Source organism: Narcine bancroftii, chromosome 2 (genome assembly GCF_036971445.1).
Source record: "Narcine bancroftii isolate sNarBan1 chromosome 2, sNarBan1.hap1, whole genome shotgun sequence".
Classification (NCBI taxonomy): Eukaryota; Metazoa; Chordata; class Chondrichthyes; order Torpediniformes; family Narcinidae; genus Narcine; species Narcine bancroftii.
This window is the reverse complement of record NC_091470.1, coordinates 191904943-191919903: the sequence shown is the minus strand read 5'-3', so window position 1 is coordinate 191919903 and position 14961 is coordinate 191904943. Positions and strand designations below refer to the sequence as shown.

The 14961-nt window shown below is 48.2% G+C and overlaps 1 protein-coding gene across 4 annotated transcripts in view; it reads left to right on the top strand.

Annotated features, from left to right (window-relative positions):
- Positions 1-2949: 2949 nt before the first annotated feature.
- The window catches only part of LOC138754853 (cohesin subunit SA-2-like), a 65113-nt gene continuing 53101 nt past the window's right edge, over positions 2950-14961 (top strand). For 3 of the 4 annotated variants that reach the window (XM_069919756.1, XM_069919755.1, XM_069919753.1), the window contains exons 1-6: positions 2950-3025; positions 3840-4009; positions 5338-5437; positions 10875-11000; positions 11925-12062; positions 13140-13277. In XM_069919756.1, the coding sequence (XP_069775857.1) occupies positions 3849-4009; positions 5338-5437; positions 10875-11000; positions 11925-12062; positions 13140-13277 (663 nt within the window). In that variant the 5' untranslated portion in view covers positions 2950-3025; positions 3840-3848. Of the gene's footprint in view, positions 3034-3839; positions 4010-5337; positions 5438-10874; positions 11001-11924; positions 12063-13139; positions 13278-14961 lie in introns of all 4 variants that reach the window. The other variant, XM_069919754.1, reaches the window with a different exon arrangement.

The window sequence follows — 14961 nt, the reverse complement described above, 5'->3', positions numbered from 1 at the left end:
TATTTCACTGAATTCTTGTGATTCCCATTCTTTCACTGATTCCATATATTCTTTAAAAAAAAATATCCATTGTCTTGCCCTTCCCTTCATCTTCCATTTCTCTGTCTTCTTCCTCCTCTTCTTCTGAGTCCACTCCAGGATCTGTATCCTTTACCTCTGTCTCTTCTGGTTTTCTTGTTGGTTTGTTTGTTTTATTTTGTTGGGTATTTTTGGTCTTCTTATTTTTACTAGAAGTGTCTTGCTGCTGGTCTACTTCCTCTGGGTTGGTCATCTGTTGTTTCTTTGATTTCTTTTCACTCTCTTCTTTCTTGCTCTCGTTATTTTCTGTGTTTTCCTCTTGCTGCTTTGTTGTGGCTGTCAATTTCAGTTGTGGAGATCGACTCCCCAGCTGGTCCCTCCTCCCGTCAGTGTTATTTTTGTCTTGCGCATCGCGCATGCGGGAGGAGTCCCGCATGCGCGGTTGCACACTTTTGTTTGGTTCCATGAGCCATTTTTGTAGTCCCGAGTTCGGGGCTTCAACTGACCTTAGGGAGCGGGCTTCTCTCTCTGCGGAGGGCCTCCTCGGACAGGTAAGGCCTTCACCTTCTTCTTCCGACGTCCTTTCTTCTTCTCTTCTTCCCGTTGCTTTTGGCTTTTCTTTTTTCGCTGCCATTTTCTCCACACCTTTATTTTCACTTTATTTTGGTTTTTGTGTTTGTGCCTTCATTTTTTAACTGTCTTTTTTTTACTTTTCTGGAGAGGGCTGGAGTTTCCCGACCAGCCACTACTCCATCACGTGACTCCTCCAGTTGGATAACCATGTTGAGGAACTTTGGGGGGCATCCGAGGAGCTCTAGTATTTGCCAAAGCCCTTTCCTGCTCACGGTGTCGAAGGCTTTGATGAGGTCAACAAAGGTGATGTAGAGTCCTTTGTTTTGTTCTCTGCACTTTTCTTGGAGCTGTCTGAGGGTAAAGACCATGTCAGTAGTTCCTCTGTTTGCATGAAACCCACACTGTGATTCTGGGAGAACATTCTCGGCGACACTAGGAATTATTCTATTTAGGAGAATCCTAGCGAAGATTTTGCCTGCAATGGAGAGCAGCGTGATTCCCCTGTAGTTTGAGTAACAATAAATGCCCCTCCCCCCCAACTTGGCATCTTGTAAATCATCCTTTGGGTCACGAATACATTCAGAAGGCTAAAGGCCATCACTATAAGGGGGATTCCAGTTGTAAACAGCTCAAGCTGCTCCAGAATACCACAGCTATTTGGCATTTAAACCGTTTAATCAGACTCCAGGCAGTTTTGGAGATTATCATCAAACAGACAGCGACGGCCTTGGATTTATTGGCTGAAGAACAACGACAGATATGAGCTACAGCTTATCAAAACTGCCTGGCTCTCGATTACTTGTCGGCTGCTGAGGGCGGCGTTTGTGGAGGATCGATTCATGACAATGGTCACAATGGTCAGGCGGTGAACTTTTTACTGGTGACTGGAGGTGGATACACACAGCCCTTATAGCAGTTGGACTCGTTATTTTAGCAATCATGATACTTCCCTGCCTAATGACTTGTGTGCAGTGTTCAATTCAACAGACCCTTCGTCAGATCACTACAACCCAAAGGATGTGTTTCCCAAACTCCGTCTGATGATGCTGAGATTGCAGTTCGTTTGCTGACTCGCTGGGAAAAAGACCAAGCTTCCAGTTGAGAATTTACTAAGCGTAGCTAAAGAAAAAGTGTGGTTTGTGAGAGATAATATAGGAAGTAAAGCTAGTATGAATGAAATGGAATACTAGATTAGACTAAGAGGAAGTTAAGTAAGTGCTGAGTAGGGATGAATTCCGATAAGTGAGGAAGGGTTACGCAAGTATATAGAAAAGGACTTATAGTGATAGACAGAATTAGCAAGTAGATGTGTGAATAAGGACAAAGGCAGATTCATGAATGAGGACAATGACATGATGGGACCCAGACAGACCCCATGGTCTTTCAAGTTTACAAGAAACTGCAGTAGGCAGACAGAATTACCAAATGCCAAACCAATCCAGGAGGCAGAAGAATGTTAGGGTGGGAGGGTACCTCTACACTGAAATGAACTGTATAAAAGTTGGATGAGCCCCAGTATGTGTGTGTATTCCCAGGGTAAGGGGAAGCACCCAACTTTGCATTGTTGTACAATAAATGTTCTTTGTTCTCAATTTTTGTCTCGAGTGAAATCTGTGAAGGTAAAGGTACTTCTGTTTCTCACTACAGGGTGGAGGGTGGAGGGTGGAGAGTGGAGAGGGAGGGACAGGGTGGGGGGTGGAGAGGAGAGGGACAGGGTGGGGGGTGGAGTGGAGAGGGACAGGGTGAGGGGTGGAGAGGAGAGGGACAGGGTGGGGGGTGGAGAGGAGAGGGACAGGGTGGGGGGTGGAGAGGAGAGGGACAGGGTGGGGGGTGGAGAGGAGAGGGACAGGGTGGGGGGTGGAGAGGGAGGACGGGGTGGGGGTGGGAGGGTGGAGAGGGAGGACGGGGTGGGGGTGGGAGGGTGGAGAGGGAGGACGGGGTGGGGGTGGGAGGGTGGAGAGGGAGGACGGGGTGGGGGTGGGAGGGTGGAGAGGTGAGGGAGGACGGGATGGGAGGGTGGAGAGGAGAGGGAGGACGGGGTGCAGGAGGGAGGGTGGAGAAGAGAGGGAGTTCAGGGTGGGGGTGAGAGGGTAGAGAGGACAGGGGGGTGGGAGAGGAGAGGGAATTCAGGATGGGGGGCGGGAGGACCAGGGTGGGGATGAGTGGGGTAGATGGGGGTGGGAGGACACGGTGAAGGTAGGGTAGGGAACAGGGGGTGTGAGGGTGGACACTGGACAAAAACGGAGCACAATCTTCTGTGCCTCTGCCAGTGACAAACATGACGCAAGCCCGACTCTCGGACGTGAGCGCCAGGCACAAAGCTGGCGGCGCATTAAATACGTGATTGCATCACCACGGCGTTGGCGCCAGTTGATTGGAACGCGGGAGAAGTGAATTCGAGTTGTTCGTGTTTGGGTTTGAGGCGCCGGGTCAGGTACGAGGGTGGGTGCAGGGGCGGGAATGAGGGGCAATGAGGAGTGGTCGGGGAGGGGGTGTGAGGGCCGGGAGGGAGGGAGGGTGTGAGGGCCGGGAGGGAGGGGGGGTGTGAGGGCCGGGAGGGAGGGGGGGTGTGAGGGCCGGGAGGGAGGGGGGGTGTGAGGGCCGGGAGGGAGGGGGGGTGTGAGGGCCGGGAGGGAGGGGGGGTGTGAGGGAGGGAGGGAGGGGGGGGTGTGAGGGCCGGGAGGGGGAGGGGGGGGGTGTGAGGGCCGGGAGGGGGAGGGGGGGGTGTGAGGGCCGGGAGGGGGAGGGGGGGGTGTGAGGGCCGGGAGGGAGGGGGTGTGAGGGCCGGGAGGGTGTGTGAGGGGAGGGAGGGAAGGGGAAGCCACAATGAGAGGAGGGGGCAGAGGAAGACCATGGGAGACAAGAGGCTGGGTGTGTGAGGAGATGAAGGATGGGCAAGGGGTGGGAGGAGGAGGGAGGAGGAGGGGTGGGGAGAGAGTCAAGGATTGGAAGAAGAGCAGGTAAGGTAAGGGGGAGGACAGAGGGGAGGAGTTGGGAGATGGGAGGGCTGGAATGAAGATGGGAAGTGAGGGTGCAAGGTAAGGGTGTAGGGAGGCTCGAAGCTGTGAGGGGGAAAGAGGCAAGAGTTCCAAGAGGGAGGGAGTTGGTGACAGTGGGAATATTGGGAAAGTGTGCTCCTTCAGTTCATAGGGGACAGAAATTTGTGTGGTGAAGTTGCCAGGCAGAGAGAGGGAATCAGTGTGGATCAGAGGCACCTGGCCCTTTCGATTCTGATCTGTGTTTTACAGGTGGCAGTCATGCCTACGTTGAGGTCAAGGAAGGTTGCTCAGAGCTCTGAGCGTCTACTCCCCTCGCCTCTGGGAAGTGGGAGAAGCATGAGATCGCAGTATTCCAGTCCCACCTATTTCCATGGAGAACAAGTGGCGGACTTGCTGGTTGGACAGGACGCTGAGTCTGAGTAGGTAACGGGAGAGCTACCTCCCATCTGGTGCACACACAGAGGTCTTCCAATTCCTAAAGCTCAGAGGCCCACAATGGTTATACTAGTCCTTCCCATATGGGTTTGCGATTAAATTGTTGTAAATGCCTCCACCTTCCATATTCCAAATACCCTCTGCATAAAAAAAATCTTCCCTGCATCCTTCCAACCCTCTTCCTGTTTAAACTTCTGTACTCTGGCTATAGATTGCTCCGCTTTGGGGAAATAATTGTACACCTCTATCAGGTTATGCTCACCCTCTCCATCTCTGATTCCCCCCCGTGATCACTTGATTGTTAACTTCAGGAAGGCCAGAGGTTTACAATCAGCTTCTTGGTTTTGGTGACATTGAGTGCAAGGTTGTTGTCGTCGGACTATTCAGCCCAGTTTTCAATCTCCGTCCTGTACGCTGACTCATCCCCTTTCCTTTGTACAATCCACTACCGTGATATCGTCGTCAAATTTGCAGATAGTGTTATTGTTGTACTGAGTTACGCAGTTGTAGGTGTAAAGTGAGTCGAGCAGGGGAGCTAAGAGCCCTTCGTCAAGGTGTGAGCAGATTCTGATGTGGCCTCACCAATGTTTTAAAGTTTTGCCATAACTTCCTTGCTTTTCTATTCCATGGCTTAAATTTTAAATTTAGACATGCAGGCCCTTCCAGCCCGCGAGCCCGTGGTGCCCAGTTGCACCCAATTAACCTACAACCCCTGTATGTTTTGAAGGGTGGGAGGAAACCCACACAGACATGGGGAGAATGTAGAAACCCCTTACAGTCAGTGCTGAATTTGAACCCCAATCACTGACGCTGCCACAGCTACCTACTGGGCTAACAGTGCTGCCCCCATAGTTTGTGAAGGCAAGCATTCTATAGGGATCTTTGGCAATTCCTTACTGTTCACTGATGCCCAGAAGGACCTAACCATCTATCATTCATGGTGTGCATCTTGGTCTCATTATACCTCCTGAAATGCATCACATTTCATCACAATATGAAATCCTATCACCCTGACTTCTCAGCTAATCTTTCTGCAGCCTCAAGAGTATTCTCCTCACTGTCCACAAGCACTAACTTTGTATCCTCTGCAAAGTTTCCAATGGTTGCTAAAGAAATTCCAAGGAGTGAGAGATAGCTTGGTATGGGAGTAGTTGAGATTTTGAGAGATTGGAAGAATATGGGGGACAGATCCCTGGGTAGGTGAAAGGAAGAGGTGCAGTGGACCAATTAGCTGCAAGGATTCGACCTCCCCATCAAATTCTGGGGTGGTCTTTGTCCCTCTGAAACTAACATTTGCTCTCTTTCCCCCAAGTGATTTATCAAGTAAATCAGAGTCAGAATCGGAGAGTGACTTCGAGGAGACATTGAGGAAAGGGAAGAACCAATTAGGCTCCATTAGCCATCAGGCACCGGTAAGTGGACTGTTTCAGCAATGACTAGCTCATTCTCTTTACTGGGATCACAGTAGAACAGTTGGAGGGAGTGTTTCTGAGCAGTTGAGACACTTCCAACTCAACTCGTTCTTCACTAGCCCAAGCACCTGTGGAATAACATTCTTCCTTACATACTTCCATTTCCCCAGTCATGGGTATTTTTTTGTATCCTGTGATACAAGACTGGGCCTCTGCGTGTAGCTCTGATGGAAATGATCAAATATTCCCGTTCAGAACTATTAAAATTCAATCCCAGGACCATATACCGCAAGGTTTTAAATAGTGATCGGGCCACTTAAACTTTGCGGAAGTCACAATTAGCAGACACTCGGTCCATTTAAACATCGCAGGAAATTTAAAGGGACATTGCACGGACCATTTAAACACTGCAGCAGACCGGTGTTCAAGCAGAGAGTGAGGCCATGTAAAGAAGACCCAACCACGTGGACATGAGGTGGGGGGGAGGGGGGTTGGCTACAGGTTAAGCTGAGACTCTGGGTCCTACCATCCTCCTGGCCAATGTACAGTCCCTGAATAACAATCTCAATGAATTCAACATCAGAGACACATCACGGAGTGCTGTGCTTTACAGAAACATGGTTAAACACCAACACTCTGGACATGGCGCTACAGCCCGTAGGCTGCACCCACCATGGGCACTGACTGGACAGCGGCATCAGGGAAAATCATCGATTCATCATGGTCCACAAACATAATGGTTATGTCCCAGTGCTGCTCCCCCGACCTGGAACATCTGCTGAGGGAGTTCACCGCCATCATCCTGGTCACAGTGTATGTTCTGCCTCAGGCTAATGTCAGGCTGCCACTGGAGAGACTGAGCACTGTGATTAACAGCCATGAGGCAGCGCATCTTGATGCCTTCCCGATCATTGTAGGGGACTTCAATCAGGCCAACATGAAGAAGTCTCTGACAAACTCTCACCAACATGTCATATGCGAGACCAGGGGAGGCAACACACTCGACCACTACACCACCACCATGAAGAACGCCTACCGAGCAAGACCACGACTGCACGTGAGCAGGTTTGATCACCTGGCTGTACTTCTACACCCGGTGTACAAGCAGAGAGTGAGGATCACAGCACCAATGGTGAAGACAGCAAAAGTATGGTTGAGGGAGGCAGTGGAGTGTTTGCAGGACTGTTTTGAATCGGAGGAATGGAACATATTCAGGAGCTCATCCATAGACTTGAAAGAATATGTCACCGACTTCATCAAGACCTGCGTGGACAAGTGTGTGCCCACGCGCACATACTGGCTGTTTCCCAACTAGAAGTCTTGGATGAATCAGGATTCACGACCTGCTGAGGCCGAGGAATTGTGATCTTGACAAGAAGAAGTCCAGATATGACCTGCAGAGGGCATCTCTGAAGCAAATTGGCAATCCTGGAGGAAGCTTGGGACCGAGACAGATACACGCCAGCTAAGGTAGGGTGTACAAGCCATTACAGCCTACAAAGCGAGGGTGGACACGAGATAGCTATGATGATTACCTGATGAACTGAACACCTATGCCCCCTTTGGAATTGAGAACCCAACAGTGCCTACTAGAAACCCTGGAAAGGCTGAGGACCCTGTGATAGCTGTCTCTGAGGATGATGTCAGAACATCATTCAAGAGGATGAACCCTGTCAGGCCCTGACGGTGTACCTGGCAGGGTACTGAAAATGCACCAACCCACCTCTCATTGCTGCAGTCAGAGGTTCCCACCTGCTTCAAAAGGGCATCAATTACCCTGGAGCCCAAGAAGAGTAGAGTGACTTGCCTCAACGACTATCACTCAGTAGCACTGACATTAACTGGTGAAATGCTTTGAGAGGCTGGTCAAGGCCAGAATTAACGCGTAGCTAAGCAAAGGTCTGGACCCACTGCAATTCGCCAAACGTCACAATCGTTCCACGGCAGATGCAATATTGCTGGCTCTCCACTCAACTCTGGATCGCCTCGAAAACAGCAATTCGTACACACGGCTGCTCTTCATCGACTACAGTTCAACCTTCAGCACCATTATTCCCTTGGGGCTGGTCAAGAATCTTCAAACTCTGGGCCTCTGCAACTGGATCCTTCCCATCGGAAGACCACAGTCAGTATGAATGGGAAACCACGTCTCCTTCTCACTGATTATCAAACCCAGGCACACCTCAAGGTTGTGTACTTAGCCCACTACACACCCATGACTGCGTGGCCAGGCACCATTCCAATGCTGTATACAAGTTTGCCGATGAAAGCACCGTTGTCGGTAGAATCACAAACAGCACTGAGGGAGCTAGATCAGCTCGTTGAGTGGTTCACATCCACAACCTGGCACTCAACGTTAGCAAAACCTAGGAGATGATTGTGGACTTCAGGAGGAAGTCAGGGGAACATGAACCAGTCCTCATTGAGGGCTCAGCAGTGGAGAGGATCAAGAACTTCAAATTCCTGGATGTCAACATCTCTGAGGATCTGTGCTGGAGCATCCGTGTTGAAGCAATCGCAGAAGGCTCGCCAGTGAGCGGAGTTTGAGATTTGGTATGTCACTGAAGAATCTCGTAAACCTTTATAGGTGTTCCGTGGAGAGCAATCTGGCTGTTGGTATCACTGGTACGGAAGTGCCAATGCTCAGGACAAGAAAAAACTCCAGAGGGTTGTTAACTCAGCCTGCGACATCAGACACCAGACTGCACTCCGTTGGGGACATCTACAAGAGGCGGTATCTTAAAAAAGCAGCCTCAATTCTCAAGGATCCTCACCACCCAGGCATGCCCTCTTCACTCTGCTACCATCGGGAAAGAGGTCCAGGAGCACTCAGCGGCACAAGGACAGCTTCTTCCCCGCTGCCATCAGATTCCTGACTGATCAATGAATGACAGGCACTGCCTTACCTTTTGTGCACTTTTTAAAATTTATTGTCATAAAGGGGGAGGGGGTTTATATGAAAGCACGGTGATGCTGCAGCAAAACAACGAATTTCGTGACTTGTTCATGACAATAAATTCTGATTCTGGTCTTTTAACCAAAAGCAAAGGATGCTTCAGGAAACATTGTTGGAGGAACTCAGTAGGTCGGGCAGTATTCGTGGAAGGCAATAGATAGTCAACGTATTAGGCACTCCTGATTATTGGCTTTGGTCAGAAACATTGACTATGTATTGCCTTCCATGCTGAATTCCTCTAGCAATATGTTTTCCAGCATTTGCAGTCTCCTGTAAGGTACCAGGAAATTTCTGGGCAGCAAGAATAATAGTTGAAGAGTTACACCACATTAAATGGGCTCCTTTGCTCGACCTGTCCAGTTTGTTCCTAAGCTAGGTCCATTTACCTGCATTCAAGTTCACTATAAATCCAATTGCACAAGGACAACCTGACGAAACAGTGTTCTCTGGTCCTCAGTGCAAAAACCCATCCAGACATATCACACATACAGACAAGCGATACATGTGTGGTATATATGTAAAAATAAATAAATATTGTTTAATAAATAGTAGAATCTCAGGGGCTTAGTGTGAACAGTTCATTCAGTCGTTCAGATGTCTCATTGGCTGTGGGAAGAAGCATGGCTCTGATATTCCTGTATCTCTTTCCCGACGGAAGTAGCTAAAAGATGCTGTGTGTAGGGTGATAGAGGTGCTCAATGATTTTGGGCACCCTCTTCAAACAACAAACCTTTTGATAGGGGGAAGGGAGACCTCTGTGATCCTCTGCTGCTCCTGTAGTCCTGTGGATTGACCTGCGATCCATTATTCTGCAGCAACCATACCACACTGAAGCAATCAAGTCGCTCTCAATAGAGCTCATGCAGAAACTTGACATAATGGTCCGCTTCAGTCTTCTCAGGAAGTGCTGTTGCACCTTCCTGACAAGTGAGGAAGTGACAAGGCGGCCCCTGACTGTCTAAAACTGCCACAGGTGAGGTTCTAGAAGACTGGAGGCTAGCTAATCGTACCACAAGGACAAACCAGGGAGCTCCAGTCTGATGAGCTTGATGTCAGTAGTGGGAAATTTGCTGGAGGGCCCCTCTGCAGATAGGTTCGATCAGTATTTGGATAAGCAGGGTATCATTAGAGATGGTCGCGTGGCTTTGTGGTGGAAAATCATGCCTCACAAATCAGTTTTTGTTTTGAAAAGGCGATCAAGAGGCCAGTGTGATGGATGCTGCCTTTGTGGACTTTTGTAAGGTTTTTGACAAGGTCCCATATAGTGGGCTCAACTGGAAGGTGAGATGACATGGGATCTGAGGTAAATTAGCTAATTGGATTCAAAACTAGTCAGAGGAAAGGCACCAGGGGTAGTTGTATATTGTTGCTTCTCTGATTGAAGGCTTGTGACCAGTGAGGTGCCTGGGCTTCTCCAATTGAAGGCTTGTGACCAGTGGGGTGCCTGGGCTTCTCTGATTGAAGGCTTGTGACCAGTGGGGTGCCTGGGCTTCTCTGATTGAAGGCTTGTGACCAGTGGGGTGCCTGGGCTTCTCTGATTGAAGGCTTGTGACCAGTGGGGTCCCTGGGCTTCTCTGATTGAAGGCTTGTGGCCAGTGGGGTGCCTGGGCTTCTCTGATTGAAGGCTTGTGACCAGTGGGGTCCCTGGGCTTCTCTGATTGAAGGCTTGTGACCAATGGGGTGCCTGGATCCACTGTTTCACATGTTTTGGATGAGAATGCCATTAATAATTAAAATTTAGTCATACAGCAAGGCGACAGGACCTTCTGTCCCATGAGCCCATGGTGCCTACTTACACTCAATTAACCTACAGCTCCGTTCGTTTTGAAGGGCGGGAGGAAATTGGAGCTCCCGGAGGAAACCCACGGAGACACAGGGAGAACAAACAAACTCCTTATGGACAGCGCAAGATTCAAACCCGGGTCGCTGGCACTGTGATAGAAATGTACTAAGTGCTACACTAACTGTGCCATCCTCATCTTCCTCCACTTGACCCCCGGTGCCCCTTTTCCTCCTTTTGCCTGGCATCTGTCAGTCCTCTGCCTCTGTCCGTCATGTCTTGCCCTCACTTGGTTCTTCAATCTCATGTGGGGATTCCCCCGCATCACCCCTCCCACCCTGTCCTCTTTCCATCGGTTCTGACTTTCTTTGATGCTGATTAAGAGTTTTGGATCAAAACATTCTTTATCTTGTACTGGTACTGCTCAACCGGCTTAGTACCTCCAGCAGATTGTGTTTGCTGACTGGTTTGTTTTTATTGCTCTCATAAGTGTAGTTCTACCTTTTAGACCCCTCAATTAAACCCATGTGACCCCTTACCATTATTAGGAGCATATCCTTTTTCTTTTGCCCGGAATTGTTTTGTCCAAAATTTCAACCATAATCACTTTGCATCCTGTAATGGGGAATGTTAAACTGTACTCCTGTGTAATTCAGCATGAGAGAAAAGGTTTTGATGTTAAGGTTCTGATATCTTTGTAGCTGCCCAAGAAGGCAAGGCAGACAGTACCTGAGAAGAACTTGGTTTTAAAGAAGGAAAATTCTGCCAGACAACTGAAAGTTAGCCCTGTCCCTCATTCAGTAAATCTGCCAAAGAGTTCTCGAGAGGTGAGTGTTAAGATTTATTGTCAGAACATACATGACATCACATACAACCCCGAGATTCTTTATCCTGCGGGCGAGGCTTATTGGCCATGCAAAAAACTACTCCGTATACACGTAACAAATAAATAAATGTAAACTAACTGCAATGCAGAGAGAAAAAAATCAATTAAATGCGTAAGTCAGAGTCCTTAACTGAGTTCCCAATTGAGTTTGTTGTTGAGGAGTCTGATGGTGGAGGGGTAGCAGCTGTTCGTGAACCTGGCGGTGCGTGTCTTGTGGCCCCTCGACCTCTTTCCTGATGGCAGCAGCAAGAACAGAGTGTGTGCTGGGTGGTGTGGATCCTTGATGATTGCTGCTGCTCTCTGACAGCAGCATTCCCTGTGATGTCCTGGGCTGTGTCCACTACTTTTTGGCGGGCTTTATGCTCGGGTATTGGTGTTCCCATTGCACCTCTGTAGAAATTTGTCACACCAAACCTGGGAAAGTAGGGGCACTGATATGCTTTCTTCATGATACCATTGTGTTGGGTTAACAGCTGTTTTTAATTTGCACATCATGGTAGCAAGCCCTTGTGATTCATGAGCTTGCGCCGCTTAAATACACCCACGTAACCAATTAACCTGCTAACCCCATATGTCTTTGGAACATGGGAGGAAACGGGAAGAATCCCACGAGGTGAAAGTTCAAACACTTCACAGACAACAGCAGATTTGAACCTGGGTCACTAATAACGTTGCAGTTACTGCAGTGCTAACCACGCCGCCAATTTGATGGACTTGAATATCATTTAAATGCACTAACCACCCAGCAGTGCACTCTTTACTGTTGTGTGTCTGTTGACTTGACAGGCTGCTCGCAAGATGAACTTTTACACCGTACCTTGCTATGTGACATTAAATCTGATCTTGTTTTTCCTTCTGTTACCAGCTCCGCAGGAGACCAAGACGAGTGTTGGCAGAGTCTAACCAGACACTGGGGAAAGAGAACAATGTGACAGTGGTTGACAATGGTCAAGATGCTAGTAAGATGTCTGTGACCATCAAACTGCCAAAAGCTATAACGCAGGTAAGTACTGGATCCTGTTGCTGGATGAAGACTTTAACTCTCTGCTGGCTTCAGCTTCATCTCTGTTCTAATTCCTGTAATCATCAAACATCTAATCTCCACCTTAAATAGATTTAATGATTTTGATCTTGGCAGCAGAGAATTGCAATCATTTACCACCCTGAGATTATTATGCCCCTCACTTTTAAATACGTAACTTTTTTGTGACTCTTCCACAAGTGAAAACATCTGAACATCTACCCAGTTGATCCCCATTGGGATCCTGTATGAGGCCACAGCTCGTTCTTGTCAACTCCAAGGAATACAGACCCACACTGGACAACCTTGTTTTCCCTAGAATGAGGCAGGTGACTCTCTATTTGCCTGCCTCCATTTCTACTATTCACATTTTTCCTTAGGAGCAGGCGCCAAATTTCTGCCCGGTGTTCCAGTGTGGCCTCGCCTATAGCCTGTCTATCTGCAACAAAATCTCTCTACTCTTAAATCTCAGCAATAAAGACCTAATCAGCCCAGTGGAGTGAGGACTGATGCCCCCATGATGACACTGGCCGAGTTTACAGATCTGTAGTCTGTTTCTGTTCTTTGGTCCCTCCACACGGTGATCATCCAGTCAGAATGGTACCCTTGTAGGAGTTTGCAAGAGTTTGATGATGTGTAAAATGTCCTCAAACTCCAAACAAAGAGCAGCCATCGGCATGTCTTTTTCGCGAATGCATCGATGTGATGGGCATCTTCAGTGGTGTTGGCGTCTAGGAATCTGAAATTCTCTACTCCTGAGCCCCTCAATGAGGACTGGATTGTGTCTGGTTTCTCCCTTCCTGAAGTCCACAAACAGTGCCAATTTAGGTGAAATGCCTGTGGAAAGGCTGAACAGGTGGAAACTGTCCCAATGTAGTAGTTGGACGCACTTAAAGAGAAGTTGGTGAAGAATATACTGATGGTATTAGATGAGGGTGAGAGGAGGTTCTTTCTGACCATAAACCAGAATAGATAGACCATACAGCCTCATTCTGTGCTGCGAATGCCTTGCATTTCATTTTTGTTAAATAACACCTCACATGCTCAATTCATTGACAGCCTTCAAGGAAACCGAAAAGAGTGTTGGCAGAAAGTAACCAGATGACAGAGAAGAAACGTCGGTATGTGTGGCAGGATATTGAGCAGGAAGTCAGTGACTTGTCTGTGTCAACTGGAAAGCTTAAACGTGCCCTACAGGTAAGTGACAAGAGGTGGTTTCTTGTGTTTCAGGATCGCCTTGTTACTCTGATAATGCATTACTTTGAGTAACCATTTAAAGGACACTGATCAGGAATCAGGAGGATGTCTGGTAAGAGATCAAGTGGCATGAATGATTGAAGAATACCTAATGAGAAGGTTTACAGATACAGCAGGCTATCAAGAAGGCAAATTGGAATGGATGATGTTGACCTTCATTGCTAGGAGTAGGGAGGTCCTGCTTGCAAGTGAACGAGGTCCTGGTGAGGCCACATCTGGGGGACTGCATGCAGTTCTGGTCTCCCTACTTGAAGGATGGACTGGCTTTGGAGGTGGTGCAGAGGACGGCCACCAGATTGATTCCAGAGGATGAGGGGGTTGGCCTATGAGGAAGGATTGAGACGTCTGGGACTGTTTTCACTGGAATTTAGAAGGATGAAAGGAGATATTATAGAAACATATAAAATTTATGAAAGGCACAGCTAGGATAGAAGTAGGCAAGTTGTTTTCATTGGTGGGGGAGACCAGAACTAGGGGACATAGCCTCCAGATTCAGGGCAGTAGATTTAGGACGGAGATGAGGAAGAACTGCTTTGCCCAGAGGATGGTTGATCTGTGGAATTCACTGACCATTGAAACTGTGGCGATTACATCAGTGAATATATTTAAGACAAGATTGGATGGATTTTTGTATTGTTGGGGAATTAAAGAATATGGGGAAAAGTCAGGTAAGTGGAGATGAACTGATCATCATATCAGCCATGATCTCATTGAATGGTGCACCGGGCAGGACAGGCTGAATGGCTGATTCCTGCTCCTATTTCTTGTGAGTAGCTGGAGGAGGTTATTGAGGTTAGGGGATCAAAGCTAAGTAGAAGCTTGTATTGCAAAATGAAATTTTGAAATTTAGTGTGGGAGTTGCTGAGGTCAAGCAACACATCATCAATGAGACTGGGACTGTTTAAAAGGTGACAAGGCAGATAGCCTGGTGGTCTCAAAGATAGAAAGTGGTTCTAGCAGCATTGAGAAGATCCTATATTCTTCCATTAGCTGAGGTATAAACTATGAGTTGCATAAAATATCAGGGTACAGACCGTGTACTGTTCATGGTTCTGGTCACTGCCTCCTGGTTAGCTTGTTCAGCAGCCTTGCTGCTCCAAGGACCTGGGTTTGGTGCCGAGCTCCGTTGTCTGGAATTTGAGCATTCTCTACTATGTAGGTTTCTATGTGTGCTGCATTTTTCTGCCACATTCCAAAGGTTCCACTGTAAATTGTTCCAATAGCAGTAGAATCTGAGGGGAGTGGGGAAGGGGTATGGGGAGGGGAAGGGGTCAGTGAAACTAAATGCCTGGATTTTGGTGCTGCGTGACACCAACTTCAAGCAATGATGTACCTATACCCCAAGGTCTTGGGTTTTTTTTCCATGGAAGAAGAGTGTACAAAGGGTATTTACAGAAACATTTTCACAGCTGGTCATTTGTCAGTTTGGCTGCAGCGTGGTAAGAGAGATGAATTGTTTGTGGGGTGAATTGAATGTGATCTGAAGAACTAGTGCTCCGTTGTAGCTGTTGTCGCCACAGCTTCACTTCCCCGGGTGCTTGAATCCTGCACTGTGGGTCTGTTTGCAAGTGTGTGTGTGTCATATTCTCTGGCCTCCCTGGTTTCTTCCCCCTCCCCCCCTCCA